This window comes from Dermochelys coriacea, chromosome 1, assembly GCF_009764565.3.
Source record: "Dermochelys coriacea isolate rDerCor1 chromosome 1, rDerCor1.pri.v4, whole genome shotgun sequence".
Lineage (NCBI taxonomy): Eukaryota > Metazoa > Chordata > Testudines > Dermochelyidae > Dermochelys > Dermochelys coriacea.
In genome coordinates, this window is record NC_050068.2 from 160,418,960 (window position 1) to 160,435,431 (window position 16,472).

General features: G+C 40.4%; 2 protein-coding genes across 3 annotated transcripts in view; one reads left to right on the forward strand and one right to left on the reverse strand.

The window, feature by feature from the left end:
* LCA5L (lebercilin LCA5 like) overlaps window positions 1-4,098 on the forward strand; it is a 33,693-nt gene extending 29,595 nt beyond the window's left edge. The window contains exon 8 of the mRNA XM_038398037.2: window positions 1,306-4,098. Within this exon, the coding sequence (XP_038253965.1) occupies window positions 1,306-2,060 (755 nt within the window). The 3' untranslated portion in view covers window positions 2,061-4,098. The remainder of the gene's footprint in view (window positions 1-1,305) is intronic.
* On the reverse strand, window positions 733-16,438 carry GET1 (guided entry of tail-anchored proteins factor 1). 2 transcript variants are annotated; one of them, XM_038398053.2, is made up of 5 exons: window positions 16,172-16,368; window positions 12,427-12,592; window positions 11,018-11,085; window positions 9,538-9,652; window positions 733-861 (listed from the first exon to the last, which is right to left on the reverse strand). In XM_038398053.2, exons 1-5 carry the CDS (start codon window positions 16,361-16,363, stop codon window positions 824-826), a joined length of 579 nt encoding a protein of 192 aa, XP_038253981.2. In that variant the 5' UTR covers window positions 16,364-16,368; the 3' UTR covers window positions 733-823. The 2 variants fall into 2 exon arrangements, with proteins under 2 accessions (XP_038253981.2, XP_038253971.1); XM_038398043.2 differs by lacking the exon at window positions 733-861 and adding an exon at window positions 4,698-7,134 and having other exon boundaries at window positions 16,172-16,438.
* Window positions 16,439-16,472: the final 34 nt, after the last annotated feature.

The window sequence follows — 16,472 nt, forward strand, 5'->3', positions numbered from 1 at the left end:
GAGTTGGTTTATATATGTCTGTGCTTCTTGCCTTCTAATAGCATTCTTGGTGACAGTATGCAGAAATCAGGTGCCTTGTTTGAGCAGATAATGGATTATGGTGGTTTTATTGACAATTTATGCTGATCAACTTGATCCTGAGCGATAGGCTGCTCACCTCTGTCATCTGGCCTTCAGAAGGGTGGTTTCAGATGAGGGTTGAGAGAGAGGTAATTTATGCTGCTACTGGAACCTTGTCTGGAGTTTGTCTCGATCTATCTTGTCTCCCGAGTTGTCTCAACAAGGATTGAGATTAGACCACGTCTGCTCTCAAAACTTGTCTTCCTTTTGGTTTGTCATACCCCAAAGGTGTACCAAACCTGCTTGACCCTGTGTTGACATAATTAATGCTGTTATCCCTGAAGAGGCATATCTGATGTAGCTGCATGAACAAGGGGAACCCACCCTGCAAGTGGGGGGGTTCTTACTGAGCCAAAATCACTCTTTGGTGGTCTTCAGTCCTTGGTATAAAGACTTTCTGTTTATCTCTGTTAATCTTTGACTATTTTCACTTCCCCTTGTGATCTGCTTTTTCTTCAAGGTTGGGTTTTAGCTCATTTTATTGTTTGGCAGTGTGTAGTTCTCTCCAAGGCAGTGAGACTATCCCTATTTTTTTTAATTGTATAGCAACTTGATATATAAGCCATGGGTGCTGTATGTGTGTATACTACCCCCCCCCCCGCCCCAAACAACCTAACTAATGCCCACATTACAGAGCCAATACAGCTAGGAAATGATAAAGTGGAATCTATTCCACCTTATTTAACATCAACAAAATTGTCACTTAAGTTCCGGAATTCTTCTTTATGATGGGTGATGATGCTGAAGACAAAAAGAACACAATGTGAGTTTAGATCCCATGTTGAATTTGTTTGCAGGGCTGGTAGTTGGACTTTGTCATATAGAAGTATATTACTTTTCTATGTTCACCCTTTACAAAATCATGGAGTATTAAAAATTATCATGAATAAAATTATCACATTTATACACTGAATAAAGTTAAACATCTGGAAAAAAATATGTAGTAAAAGCCTAGAGGCAAACTCTAGGGTCGATTTAGCGGCCGGGTGCTCTATCTAGATCTAACAAATCTTCTGGCATCCTCATTTGTGAACAGTATCTTCTTAGTAATCTCATAAAATTGGTGAAATATAAACAAGAATGATGGTATATAGATTTACAGAGGTAAAATGTCTTTGCACTCTCTAATGCTCTTAAACAATTTTTAAATTAAGAAGATTCCTAAATAAAAATATTCCATTGTAGAATTTTTAAGTGATGAAATACAGCTCATGGAAGAAAAAACTCACTTTGAATTTATGGAAAGAAAGAAGAAAAACAGAGAAGTGCAAAAACGGAAAGCTGACTTACTGAAAGAAGAACTGGAGAAACTGATGAAAGCAGGACAAACTCGACCTACAAATGATGTCCCAATAAGGAAGAATAATCAGGAAAAAATTGTAGCAGAAGAGAATGAAAAGGAGGAAAGAAAAAGTAAACAACTAAGTGACAAAGGAGCAGCAGAAGATAAAAGTGTAACTCCAACGCAGAATAACAGAACACCCACTAGACTAAAAAAACAGTATACATTCACAGAAGCCATTGAAAACTTGCATCAGGGGCTTCCTGCATCAGGTCCAATGTCCAACACAGGCAGCCTCCGCAAAAACAGACAAGCTGGTCAGCACCAGCGTGAGAAAGCTGAATTGAAGGCAAGAAATTCATTTGGCATATATGAGCCCTCATTTGGTAAAGTTACCAAAACAAGGCAGAAAGACACTGCTGCAGAGGATGGACGCTATGTTCGTACAATGCTAATAGAGCGGAAAAACTCTCTTATGGAAGAACTCTTTGGACCAAGCTGTGTCTTAAACAACCATTCAACCCCTAACACAAAAGGGCTTGATAAAGAACAAACAATTGTGGACAATGAAACGTTACATAATTATACAAGTAAGATTTCAGACTCTGACACTGGTCTGCAATGTGGAGATTCTAAACTTACACTAGGAAAGTCTTAGCTAACAACTTCATCCTTAAACATAAAATAGTTTTAATATTCAATTGATTTATAAGTTAAATTGTTTATCTTTAATCTTGAAATATGTAGTATGTTTAACATTTCTTGAAAAGCAGTGTGTTGCCTACCAGTTTTGGGTTTTTGCCTTCATTATTTGTAAGATTTCATTTAAATCTTATTAGAATTTTTACCTGAACCATTATTCAGCAATAAAACTGAAATGGAATACTCAGTTACAGGGGAGTATTTATCTACAAGTGCAGTGTCCCAATGCTTATGTACACTACTCAATTCGTTGAACATTCTTGGGCATATTAGAATTCACCATAATACAGAATATTAAAACCATGTTTATGCTAGCTGCAGTGAAAGGCTGTCAAAGCTGGAAAACAGTTGAAGTCTGTCTGGAAGAGTAACACATTAAAGAAGGGCTTGTGCTACAGAACAGTGAAGACAAATAGAATTGAAATACCTACTGGATTTAGGGGGAAAATTCTGTCCCTATGAAGTCAGTGAGGCCAGGATTTCACACGTGTTTTAAATATGTGTGTAGCTTTTAAATCAGAGCCCCTCGTCTAGCAAAGCACTTAAGCAGTTTCATAACTTTAAGCACAAGTCGTTCTTCACTACGACTACTCCTGCTTAAAGTTATGCAAGTACTTAGGTACTTTAGTGGATCAGCGCCCCTATATAAAGTGCTTTTTTAACACTATAAAAGTAATCATCTATAAGCTATGTTTTTATCCAATAGTGGCATGACTCTAAAAGCTGAAGCATTTCAGTAATCTTGTGTCAGAATAAGAGAACACATTAATTCAAATTGCCATAAGTTTAAAGTTGAAATGCTGGGGGCAGCTAGCAAGCCTTTAGTGGTGAAAGGTCTTCAGCTTTGGAATTCAATCATCGGCCAACCCTCAAGCATGACAGGCAGCCTTTAGGGTGAAATGCAAGATCTTTCACTTCAATCTGGATTTCTAAGTGAGATTTGTCAGCTGGCTAAGGTGATTGATTTGCTTTTATGGTCATTATTTGGCCCTGATACAATAAAAGTTAAAGTTCAGTCCTGAAATATCTTCCAAAATTCAAACAAAATTATATTTTCACCAGCTCCAGAAAGCTCTGAAGCTTCATTTGTTAACACTGAAAGTTAGAATTCCTCAAAGCATCCCACCCCAACCACTGGACTCAGGTGACGAAGTCTACACTATTTTGCCCACTGAATATGTAGTTTTGGAAAAGTAGGGGATGACCACTTCTCAAGTAGCCTTGCCTTTGTTTACTGTTTTGGTTTTTTAAAATCTGTACAGTCACTTAAAGTAGGATGTTTCAGATACGTAGCAAGGGTCAGAAAGGAAAAAAAATCGTCTTTGATTTAATTTTCAAAAAAGCCAAGGACATTTAAAAACAGTAGCGTGAACATTAATTATCCTGTGACAGATTCTAATCACTGTTCAGGATTAAGATATTCTGCATGTGTTCACATAATAGTATTTCTCTTGGTACTTGATAGCTTTTTTCCTAAAGATAAGATACTTCGATTAAACTTTGCAATGAAAAACTTCAAAGATCGTTGGTAGTGTCATCAAAAATGCATGTGGAAAGAGTATCTATGAAATATCAGTATTTCTTTTGTGTGATTATAGCCATACCCAGCATATGGAGCAGTCACATTCAAAAAATACTTAAAACAACAACTTTGTTCAGTTCTCAGAGCCAAAACTTCATTACTTTTGCTCTCCCACAAGGAGTTTGATTAAAGAAATCAATAGGATTACTTGTGTGAATAAATAGAGCAAAACTTGGCCCAGTAAATGTAACCAAAATAGACAACACAAATCTTACTGCTAAAGCAGCTTTTCCTTTGGAAGAAGATGCTGCTTCTACTGGTCTTGCTGCTCTTTCACTTCAAAACAAATGAAATGCAAGACTTTTGAGCATCAGCAGATGCATCTAGGACAAAGGTGGGCAAACTATGGCCTGCGGGCCACATCGGGCCTGTCCTGCCCGGCCCAAACTCCTGGCCAGGGAGACTAGCCCCTGGCCCCTCCCCTGCTGTCCTCCCTCCCCCGCAGCCTCAGCGCAACACACTGCCAGCACTCTGGGCAGCGTTGCTGCGAGCTCTCTCCGCTCTGAGCAGCATGGTAAGGGGGCAGGGAGTGGTTGGATAGGTGTGGGAGTCCCAGGGGGCCTGTCAGGGGTGTGTGTGTGGATAGGGGTTGAGGCAGTCAGGGGTGGTGGTTGGATAAGGGGTGGGGTCCTGGAGGAGGTAGTTAGGGGACAAGGAGCAGGGGGGGTTGGATGGGTCAGGAGTTCTGAGGGGGCCAGTCAGGGGGCGGAAGTGGGAGAGGCCAGGCGGTTTGGGGAGGCACAGCCTCCCCTACCTGGCCCTTCATAGTTTCGCAACCCCAAAATGTTTGCCCACCCCTGATCCAGGGGACCAGTGTTAATAGCATGGTTAAAATAATCTACCTTTAGTGCCTCAAAGTTCATGTATGTAATACACTGTTTCCTTGTTTATCTCCTTAGGTAGGAACTACCAATTATCTACCAATAAAATGATCATTAATCTTTTCAAAAGTTTTAATTGAAATGAATATGGCAGGCACAACCTATTTAATGAATAAAGAAACAATGCACACCGGTTCTCAATCCCTGTATTTTTTTCTTGGTGCTCTATACTTTATGCATAAATATTAATACAGGCTCAACATAACCAACATAAAAAAACACATTTAAAATTCACAAAGAAAAAAAACATTTCATGCACACACACAGAACAGATATCATGACCTTAAGAATTCATTCCTAAACAAAGTGTTCATTGGGGGGCAGGAGATGACAATCAGGCACATCCCTCTAGGACTATGAAGGGAACTGAATGTAGTGGAACAGATGCAGGTCCAGTGCACCGGGCAAGCAGGTGAGCCAACGTTCCTGGAACTTACACAGGCGTGTTATGTGCCCCTTTCCATGTGAGTTTTTTCCATGCCAGTGTAGAGGCATGCAAGGCTTGTGGATTATGGACTCTGCAAATCCACTGACCGTTGGCCTTCCAGGAAAGGAATGACATGGGCAGTGGACAGTGTAGCCCAGCAGTTGCAAAACAGTTTTATCACTGTTCGGCAGGTTAGAAGGGAGGTCCCTTACCCTACAGGACCATATGCATCCAGCGTGTTTACTGTAGCTTAGCACTGGGGAAAAGAGGATTCACTCCAAAAAGTAAAGTTTTTCCTCTGCTAATTACCATTTTCTTCAAGATTCTCTATTACTTAGAAATCTGAGTCCCTGACTTACTTTATTACCTTGCAGATTGTCTTAGGCTATCCTGGAAGATGACGTAACTCATATTTTGAAATGTTTCAGAGTAGCAGCCGTGTTAGTCTGTATCCGCAAAAAGGAATACTTGTGGCACCTTAGAGACTAACAAATTTATTAGAGCATAAGCTTTCGTGGGCTACAGCTCACTTCATCAGATGCATCGAATGGAACATATAGTAAGATATATATATACACATACAGATAAGTTGGAAGATACCATACAAACTGTGAGAGGCTAATCAGTTAAGATGAGCTTATCGTCTTATCTATTATCAGCAGGAGAAAACTTTTATAGTGATAATCAAGATGGCCCATTTAGACAGTTGACAAGAAGGTCTGAGGATACTTAAGGAAATAGATTCAATATGTGTAATGACCCAGCCACTCCCAGTCTCTATTCATTACACATATTGAATCTATTTCCTTAAGTTAAGTATCCCCACACCTTCTTGTCAACTGTCTAAATGGGCCATCTTGATTATCACTACAAAAGTTTTTTTTCCTCCTGCTGATAATAGCTCATCTTAACTAATTAGCCTCTCACAGTTTGTATGGTAACTTACAACTTATCTGTGTGTGTGTATGTATATTTCTATGCATCTGAAGAAATGGGCTGTAGCCCACGAAAGCTTATGTTCTAATATTTTGAAATGTTAGTGACTGCGCTTCCTTCTGAAGTTTAAACGTTTCCTGCTTCTCCTCCTCAACCAGGAAGAGGAAACAGGAAGAGACTGGCCACATCATTCCTTCCCAACAGAATACAAGTTGGGGCCATGCTCTGGCATGTCTTTGAGACTACCGCTTTTCTCCCTCTTCCTGGGCCAAGACAGAAAGAGGAGGAAGAAAGGAGACTTCAGGACCAGAGCATGACCTCAGTGATATTCCCTCAAGATAGGGGGAAGAGAAGTATTTTGAGAGAGAGAGAATCAGGTCCGGGGCTAGGAAGAGCCATTTGGGAAAGGAGACAGAATATGTTCAAGCAAGTGGGTCTCCACTGTCATTCGGGAGCAGACAGGAACAAGTAGCCAGCCACCAATATTTAGGACAACTCTAGATTTCAATTAAATCAGTGGTGCATCTTCTAAAACAGCCCACAAATTCTGAAGTCTGCAAGGTAAAGTTAGGAAATCACATTCTAAAATAAACAAGCAATAAATCGACCTCCCTACTCCACCAAAAGAAAATTATATGAAGCAGTCTCCATACTTCTGCCAAAGAAATAGTAAAGCTCCAAAAGAATCCCCACCCACTCTGTAATTCACCTCAAAAAAGCTATAGTTAATCCAGCATTGCAGCTGATTCTCAATGACAAATTCTTGTTTCTACAGTTCACCAGTGTATATGCTAGCCATCAACAACAAAAATGAGGCGTTTATCAAAAGTAATGTTAGTTTTTTAAAAGTTATTGACTAAGAACTTGAGGGATAAGTCAAGGGAAGAAGGTATGACCGATAAAGCTTATTGATAAATACTGAACTGAAATAAAAAAAGATGAACATTAATTCATGCTTAATTATTACATTGTACACAACTGTTTCCTTAGATGGAAAGGGCGTTCTCCTTTATACACCAGGAGTGAAGTACTTAGTGCAAGCTCTGTATTTTGTCTCTCGTAAAAGACTCCAGGACTCCACTTTCTAACTGTAATAACGGAAATGCAGTTTAGAATTCTGGGATTCCTTCTCAGCTGAAAGGGTGAAGCATAATGGCCACAACTTTGTTGCAGACCACAAGCCAGCACGTAATTCCAACACCACCTGAGGAGAGAGAAAAACCTGATGTGCATCATTGTATCAGTAACTCTCAAACACACATCTCTAACTCTGGTAAGTAATTCAGGAAGTTTCAAAAATGAAAATTTTAAGAAATCAAGGGAGAAAGTATTTATACCTAATTCTGAGAGAATCTGAAAGTCAGGGAGACGGTACTGAATTAGAGGTACAGAAAGTACCAGTGTGTGGCATACATATCCTGCAGCTTCTAAACATACCTGTTTTGTGATTAGAGATATATAACTTTGCTGTTGAAGACAAAGGTGAAGTAGAAAGAGAGCACCACAGTAGAACCTTCCTTTTAAATTTAAAAAAAAAATTCAAGGTGGGTAAAAAGAATGTTTCCTGAAAATGCTCTATTTTCTTAAAGAGATGTTTTAAATATGCATACCCGGGGAAAAACTACCAACTCCGTCACTACTGGACCCTCCCTCCAGATACTCTTGTGCTACTGTTTTAAATAGTCTTCCCACTAAAACCAACAGTGTTGACATACAGTAGTTATGTTTGGCAGAATAGAGTGTTTCCAGACTGAAGTACACCAGGAAGTTCAGCAACAATAAAGTGGTAAGTAAAACAAAACAAAAAAAAGATACTACTCCTTAAAAAATTTAGTATTTTGAAACTAAAGAAAATTGTTGTTTCCAAGTGAATGTACTGCTGCACACAAGTTTAAAAAAGTGTGCCAAATTCTTAGAAAGTAGAACAGTAATTTTTAATCAAAAGCTGGATTTTCTTGGCATCCCACAAAAGCTGCTTGACACTGACCAATCACATTTCACTTTAGGCTGGCAAAGCAAAATAGAAAGCTAAGGGAAAGATTCTGGATGAGCTTTTAGTTCATTATGTGGCTTAGCATCTCTTTTGGTAAGTTTCTGCATTTTTATTCTATATCAATTCAGTATCATGTTTAAAAAATGAAAATTATTTCCTTGGGATAGAGGTGGAGAAACTATTCTTTTAATTGGTTTTAAATGTTTCTGTACTGGCAGCAGCATTATTTAGAAGCATTATCAAGAGCAATAGCCTTCCCTCATGGATTATCAACTAAGACAAAAGAAGAGGATGAGAGACAGAAAATTGAACAGAACTGTTCAAAGCTTTATGTATTGTTTAAGTAAATGCCTTTCAAGAACTAATCCTTCCCAGCACCACAGAAACAGACTTGTCTCAGCAAGTTATCATGGTGAATAGGGACCATTCTCAAGAAAGCTTTTAAGTGTTAAAAAGATAGCAACATAATTTAGAATCCTTTGAAGAGGGCACCATTGGCACATATAGGCTTAAAATAAAACCTGTCACCTGTGTTTTAGCTTGTGGGCATATATATACACACGTTATATTCTCCTAGCAGTCTGCCCCTCTGCTCAGCTCGTCAGTATACAGCAATCAGGGTCTCCAAACAGAAATATGGACCTGAGACCTCAGAGAAACCTGAATCTTGAATTTACTGTTAGTTAGTGCTGGAGAAAAGTTGCATTTTTTTACCTCTCTGTTGAAGCTCTTGTTTTCAAAATGATAGATTTTCAAAGATCAGGAAGATAATGTGGAAAGATATAGTATTTTTTAAGGTAGGCAAAAGTTTAGACTTGACACCTTTTAAACTGTCTAACAACACCTTGCCAAGGTCTCTCACTAAACACTGAATCCTTCGAAGTCAATGTAAAGCTCCCATTGACTTCAATGGAAGTGGGAGTGGGCCCTCGACCATCACTTTTCTAAATTCATTTCATATATCACTTTATATATGACTTGTACATGATTAATCTAATGTGAGGTTTTGGCTTTTGTTAGTTTAAAATTGATCTCTAATTTATTTTCCCTACATAAATTCCTTTCAACATCTTTTTAGTTTTAACATAATAAAGGAAATACATACAGTTTCTCTCAGAAGCAAAGGCAGGGTTCTGCTAATGGCCAAGGGCCCAGAAAGGAATATCCCAAATGGAAATATGGTGAATGAGGTTTGTAGAAGAGACCAAACATCCAGGGAGGCTTCAGAAATTGCTTAAACTTACTTCCGTAAAAAAATTAAAATCAAGAAGGGAAACACTACAATGCATTTCTGTGTATAGGCCCCCACGCAGCCTAATTATGTTTCCTTCAGCAAAGGTAGCTGAGAGCATGCTGTTCTGTCTCTGATCACTTTTTTCAAATTTCCCATAATGTGAAAGAGGCCTTTATTTTTAATGTTATTTAATATTAAAATTGCAGTAGGCCCCAGAAGCCTGATCAGTAAAGACTGTATTTTAAAATTCTCTTTGTTGTTAGAAAGATAGGTAAGGAAAGCATTTTTATCTTCCATGTGCCCTTTCTCATTATACTATTGGAATTCACATACACTTGGAGCGAAGAGAAAAATGTATTCTATTTTACACACAATCTTACCTGCCACTCCTGTAGGAAAGGCTACTAAACGCTCCAGTGGGGCTAGCCATTTGCTTGGAAGCACAGTAACTGGCTCAGAATAATATTTCCAAATTAGTGAGATCATCAAGGCAGCCTGGAATGAAAATTCTCATTAGTCAGGACAACAACACATGAAAAGTATGTTCAAATTTCTATTTTGTGGCAGTAAATTAAAATATGAATAATTATGAAGTGCAGTTAAACTTACAAATGTAAGACTATGCCCATAAAACTACAAAAAGGTGTTACAATCTGGATGCTACTTACATCATCTTAACTTAATAATTAATAATAATTATTAAGTAATAATATTAAATAAAATAATTATAATTATTATTAAATAATTAATTAGTAATAGTTTATTATTTAATAATATTAAAATGTCAACATCAAAATACGGTCTCTTGGAGGACTGGATGGCTCATAGAAAAATGGTGCTTTTTACCTGTAGGTGCTGGTTCAATTTTAGCCCAGATAAACAGTGATCAAAAGCTGTTACAATCTGATAGATTTTTTTTTCAACCAGGATAAACTGAGTTGATGGTTATAGTTTGCTATGAAGTAGACTGGTGTCCACATCAAGAAGGGAAAAAAACCCCTCACAATGGATTCTAATTGTCACCTTTTTTGACAGTCTCAGCAGAGAGACAAAACAATGAATTGGCATGAAATCTGAACTATTCAAGAAATGAATCTAAACCCTCTTTCAAGGAAAATTTCAGTCCAAACAGTTAAAGTCTGGCAAAGTTATAAGCAACTGAAAACAGGGTCTTATAACTGTAAATGTAAAGCAACCTTAACAACAGGCAGGCTACCGGCCCAGTTTACAAAGATAGATAGCACCTATCCTGGGCTCCAGCTGCCTCTGACATAAATAACAGAGCAATGACTTAATAGATAAGGCAAGAAGCCTCCTCTCCCACCAAAGCCAGAAAACAGCAGCCCAGACATTAAATCAAACTCAAAAATCCCTCCACCCCACAAATACCACCCCTCCCCCCCATCAGCAATATCTTCTCTTCCTGGAAATAAGTGTTTTACTGATGAGAGGGTTTGCCATGCTACATATAGTCAGAATGTCAGGTGCACATCTGTGGCTTTATCTACATTAGCACTTTTGTTGGCAAAACTTTTGTCGGTCAGGGTGTGGAAAAAACCCCACACCACTGACCAACGTAAGTTTCACCAACAAAAGCGCTGGTGTGGACAGCGCTATGTTGGCAGGTGAGTGTCTTCCGCCAACATAGCTATCACTGCTCATTGGGGGTAGTTTAATTATCCTGGTGGGAGAGCTCTCTCCCGCTGGCTACCCTGGTGGGAGAGCTGCAGCAGTACAGCTGTGCCGCTATTAGGTCCGTAGTGCAGATATAGCATAAGTATTAGCCAATAGCTGCCGAATGGTAAAATATCACTGTAAGTATTTGTTTTAATAATCCATCGTAATAAAGTGTTCACTTACTTGTAAAATGTAGAATACAATATTTATTACCCACTTTATTTTGGCTAATTGAGCAGTTCGTGCTTTCACTGTGAAAAGAAAAGAAATATTGCCATCTGTATTATTTATATAACAGTAAATGTGCTTAGCTCAAACTGGTGAATTATTAACATTTCACTTTCCAAATGAAAATATTCTGCTCAAAGATTATACTCCTATTTATGTGCTGTCTCTGGCAATTTATTATTGGAAAACATAGGCATTCTTTTCATCATCCAAAATATCAGTGTATGCTACAGAGTATCCCTGTGTGAGTAAGATGCTACCTACTTCCTTACCCAGAGCTACTCTAGGGAATGTTTGATATAGTGGTTTACCAAACTAAGAAATGTCATGTGTAACCAAGAGGCTGCTAGAGTTCTATCCCCAACCAGAAGGAATCTCTATGGCTGCTGACCTATGAAAACTTATGTTGGACTAAACACAAAGGAGAGTACTCTCTTTTCCATAGGGACAGTGCAATCTCTTTAGCAGACACAGACTATCGCATTAGGCATTCTATCACTGCCTTTTTTTAACCATTTGGGCTCAGGGAATGTTGTCAAGAATATTTTCTTGCCCCGCTGAATGAATGTCATTCAAAATGAAAAATCATTTTAGTGTGATTAGTCCAAATAGCTTCATCTGACAAGAAAGACTGTTTTCTCAATTTGAGTTTCAACCACTGTGGTGCTTCAGAGCAATATAAAAAAATCCACCAAAAAGAATATATCTTTAAACATGGTGGCCCAGCGGCCAAAAGCTTTATTAAACAGCTTTGTAGAGACAATGCACTGTAGTTTTACTAAGAGGTAAACTAGGTGAGGCCAACCACAGGCAGGAGGCATAGCCATGTCTAATTAGCTTGTGCTAAAATCTCCAGTCAGTGCTTTGTCTCCATTAGGACTTTACAAAGGAATTGCTAACATGCATTAATTATCCTGCTGAAGAAAAGAACACCTTTTTGCAATGAAGATATAGCCTTACTAGCTTACTTTCATGTCTTAAAGAAAGGCTGCTATTTTGACTTGAACTAAAAAATTCTAGGTGTACTGACTGGAGTGTTTCTTCAGAGATAGAAAACTTGCCTTCTGCCTCAGTTTCCTTGTGAATTCTCTCTCTGAAAGGTACTTATATTCCATGCTGCAGTTTGGGGAGATTCTAAATCCCACCCCTTTAGTATTATGTTCAACAGAAATAAAAAACAATATTAATAAAGCCCTCAAACTTAAAAACAAACAAAAAAAAAAGCAGAACCACCACTGGTTAGGGATAAAGAAAAAAGTGAAAGGCTCTACAAATAAGATCAAATACGGTCAAAATAAAAACACATACTTGGAAAAAGATGTGTTTTTAGGTAAACTGAACAAGTGGCAAATATTGCACTCTACCATGAGTTTTAAGTTTGTCAGTCATTTTGTTAATCTTTCTTTCCAGTCGGGCATATCTAGCAAACTCATCCATCATACTAATGGTTGAGAGTTCTTGCTTCATGTTCTGAATTTCAGCTCTCATCTGGGACTCCTGCTCTGCATCCTTCTGTAGCAATCTGGATATCTACAAAAAAAAAAAAAGGAACTCAACCAGCTGTTTAGTCAGAATTTAGTATATATTTATTTTCTTAAATATATAAAAGAGCAAATACCATACTTTCTATATACTTGTACAATTTAAAACTTATACCACAGAATAAATTTACAATATCAACTAAAGGACTCAACAATCTCACAGAACAAATTAATCTTTACTCCCACCCCTCAGAAAAATCTTGATTAAATACATAGACTGCAGCATAGCCTCAATGTCAACAAATTCTGGTTCTCTGTTAAGCTGTGAAATGGAGTTCGAGTGTTGAGGCCCAGTCACTAAGGGCTTATCTACACTTAAAATGCTGCAGCAGCACACATGCACTGCTGTAGCACATCAGTGAAGATGCTACCTACACTATTTGGAGGGGTTCTTCTGTTGGCATAGATAATCCACCTCCTCAAGAGGCGATAGCTAGGTCAATGGGAGAATTTTCCCGCCAACCTAGCATTGTCTACACTGGGCTAGGTCAGTTTAACTGCTTCTGGATTTTTCACAACCCTGAGCGACAGTTACACCAACCTAATTTCATAGCTCATCTTATTCTCTAGTAGTCAAAGATTGGCCTAACCCCTGAAGCATGACATTTAATATCCCTTCCAAAATTTTTGTTACCTTTAAGTATTAAAATTCTGATATCCTTGCTATCCATATAAATGGCTAGATCCTTCTTTGAATCTTGCTAAATTCTTGGTCTCAGCAACTTCTTGTGATGATGAGTTTCATGCTTTAATTACATATTATGTGAAAAAATAATTTCCTTTTTACCAGTTTAAATTTGCTAACTTTTAATTTAATTGACTGTGCTATTGTCTGGTATTATGAGACAGGGAGAACATTTCTCTATACCAATCATTATTTTATAAACTTGTATCATCTCCCCTCTGATTTGTGTCTTTCTAAGCTAAGCAATCCCCATCTCTTCAAACTCTCTTCATATAAGTTTCTCCATGCCCCTAATCATTTTGTCTTCTCTGAATTCCCTCTATTTCTGCAATATTGTTTTTAAGATGAGGTGAACAGTGCTGCAGTCCTCTAGCTGAGGTGCACCATTGATTTATACATTTTCCAATTTATTTACCATTAAACCCCCCGTGCATCTTAACATCTGGTTAGGGTTTTGCTGTTGGGTGTTTTTTGTTTTTTGAATATCCACACTGGAAGAGGTTCATTGAGCTGGCTACTATAAAGCCTAGATCACTTTCCTGAGCTGATATAATTAACTTCCACCTAACAAGATTCTATGAGTAGTTGAATTTTTTCCCTTCAATTTGCATTACCGTGCATTTACTGACTTTTGTAAAGAACCCAGGAGGAAAAGGGAGAGGAAATAATATGGCTGATAAAAGTGCACAGGCTAAAGGAGGGTCAGAGAGGACTAGCATGAGACCTAGTGGGGCATCTGAAGAAACTAAGAATGATGCAGTTACAATTTCTGGGATAGCAGTATTCTACATAAGACAAATATGTACAGGTTCTTTATTTTAAACTCTTGTAACTTTGCACCTTATTCCAACTACTAAATAAATATATTTTGTTTTACGGCATCCGTTAGACAATATCCCTAGTCACAGGTTCCTCAAAAGGAGAAAACACAAGTGTCCAAAACCAAGTCAACCTTCAGTAATAAGTGGTTGATAGGGAAGCAGGTATGCTACTCCATGCCTATCTAAGAGAAGAATTGTTTGATTCCATCCCAAAACAGATGAAGACAAAAAGCCTAACACTTCAGGGGGTGAGTCACTCAAACACCACAAAGAAAACAGAGTTGCAACTAGTAATGATGACACTGGTCTTCTAAGTTTTTTACTTGTATAGTTTGTTGATTTTTCTAAAATTTCAGTATACCTCTTTAAGTGTTCCATTATTTAATTATTCTGAGATATACTGTAAGAATGGGCTGGGGAGGGGGGGGAGATTTTGCAGTGTATCACTTGCTCAAAGAAAAAATAAACAATCTCTCTGCCTAACTTAAAATGAGAATCCACAATCTGAATTTTGGGTTTATATGGACTTATTCTCTAGAGCAGTGGTCTCCAACGTATTTATGCACAAGATCACTTTTTGAATTTAAGTGCAATCCAGCATCTACCCCACCCAGCTCAGTCCATCCCCCCCGCTCTCTCTGTTGCTCATTTTCACTGGGCAGGGATTCGGGAAGGGGCGCAGGCTCTGGGCTGGGGCTGATGGTTTCCGAGTGTGGGAGGGGGCTCTGGGCTGAGCCTGGAGCACGAGATTGGGGTGCAGGAGAGGGTGAGGAGTGCATGCTCTGGAAGGGAGTTTGGGTGCAGGAGGGGGCTCCAGGCTAGGGCAGTGTTGGGGTGCAGGAGGGGGTACGGGGCGCTGGCTCCAGGAGGGGGCTCAGAGGTGGGGTGCAGGCTTCCGCTGGACGGCACTTACATCAGTCAGCAACACAGCGGAGCTAAGGCAGGCTCCCTGCTTGCTCCAGCCCCATGCCACTCCCAGAAGGGGCTGATGTGCCCCTGCAGGGTGGCGGCACATGGCTCCGTTCGCTGCCCCTCTGCAGGCACTGCCCCTGCAGCTCCCTTGGCCACCGTTCCTAGCCAATGGGAGTTACAGGGGCAGTGACTGCAGGCAGGAGCAATGCACAGAGACCCCTTCCCCCCGAGGCCGTGCCTGCCACTTCCGAGGGGCACAGGGCTGGAGCATGCAGGGAGCCTGCCTTAGCAGCAGCACTGCTATACCGCCAGACTTTCTGCGGCCGGAGATCGCGATCAACTGGGAAAGTCTCCAGGACCTACAAGTTGACTGCGATCGATCACTTGGTGACCCCTGCTCTATAGTTTCTAAACATTTCTGAAATACTGTCGATAAAATAGAACGTTACATCTTTCAGTAACATGATAATGCTGACAGGTTTCAGAGTAGCAGCCGTGTTAGTCTGTATTTGCAAAAAGAAAAAGGAGGACTTGTGGCACCTTAGAGACTAACAAATTTATTGGAGCAGAAGCTTTCGGTCCGATGAAGTGAGCTGTAGCTCACGAAAGCTTCTGCTCTAATAAATGTGTTAGTCTCTAAGGTGCCACAAGTCCTCCTTTCCTTTTTATGATAATGCTGAAGAGCTACTTCAGAGGAATGTTGTTAATATTTAAGCTAAAGACTTTGTCATGGTTATTTTTAGTAAGTCACAGAAAGGTTGTGAGCAATAAACAAATGCATGGAAGCCTGTGATTTGTCTGGGACTTTTACTAGAAATAATGGGGAGAGGGCCTTTGCCAGCCAGTCCCCAGGGCCGGGGCCGTTTCTCCCAGGTGCCTGCAGCTGCCGGGGGGGGCAGGCCCCAGCCGGGGCTCAGGAGACCGCGGCTCAGCTTCTCGCCCGCCCAGGGCTCCCTGCGCTAGTGCCCCGGCCAGGCCGCCCCAGGCTCGCGCGGAGGCGCGCGCGCCGCAGCCGGGCTGTGGTCCCGGAGAGAGGAAAACACCGGCCGGGTCTCTGGGGTCCGAGCCGCCAGCCGGAGTTTACGGCCACTGTCGCGAGCGGGGGCTGACGGTTGCTAAGGGGGGAGCCCGGCGCGCTGACGTCACTTACGATGGAGGAGCAGGAGGGCAGGAGGATTTTGAGAAGGTTGCACAGGAACACCGAACTCAGCACGAGCAGCCACGCGCCGCTCTCCGCCATCACCCGCCCACCCCTCGCAGCCGCCACGGAGCTACCGTTACTGCAAGGCCCACGCGGCCGCCATTGCCCAGCCGGACTTCTCCGCCTCCTGGCATTGCGCATGCGCACCCCCCGCCCCTGCCCCCTCCCTGCTCCAGCACCGAGGGCAAGCGGGACGGAAGGCGTGGCCACGTGAGGGACCTTGACCAATCAGGTGGGTGCTCATCCCCCT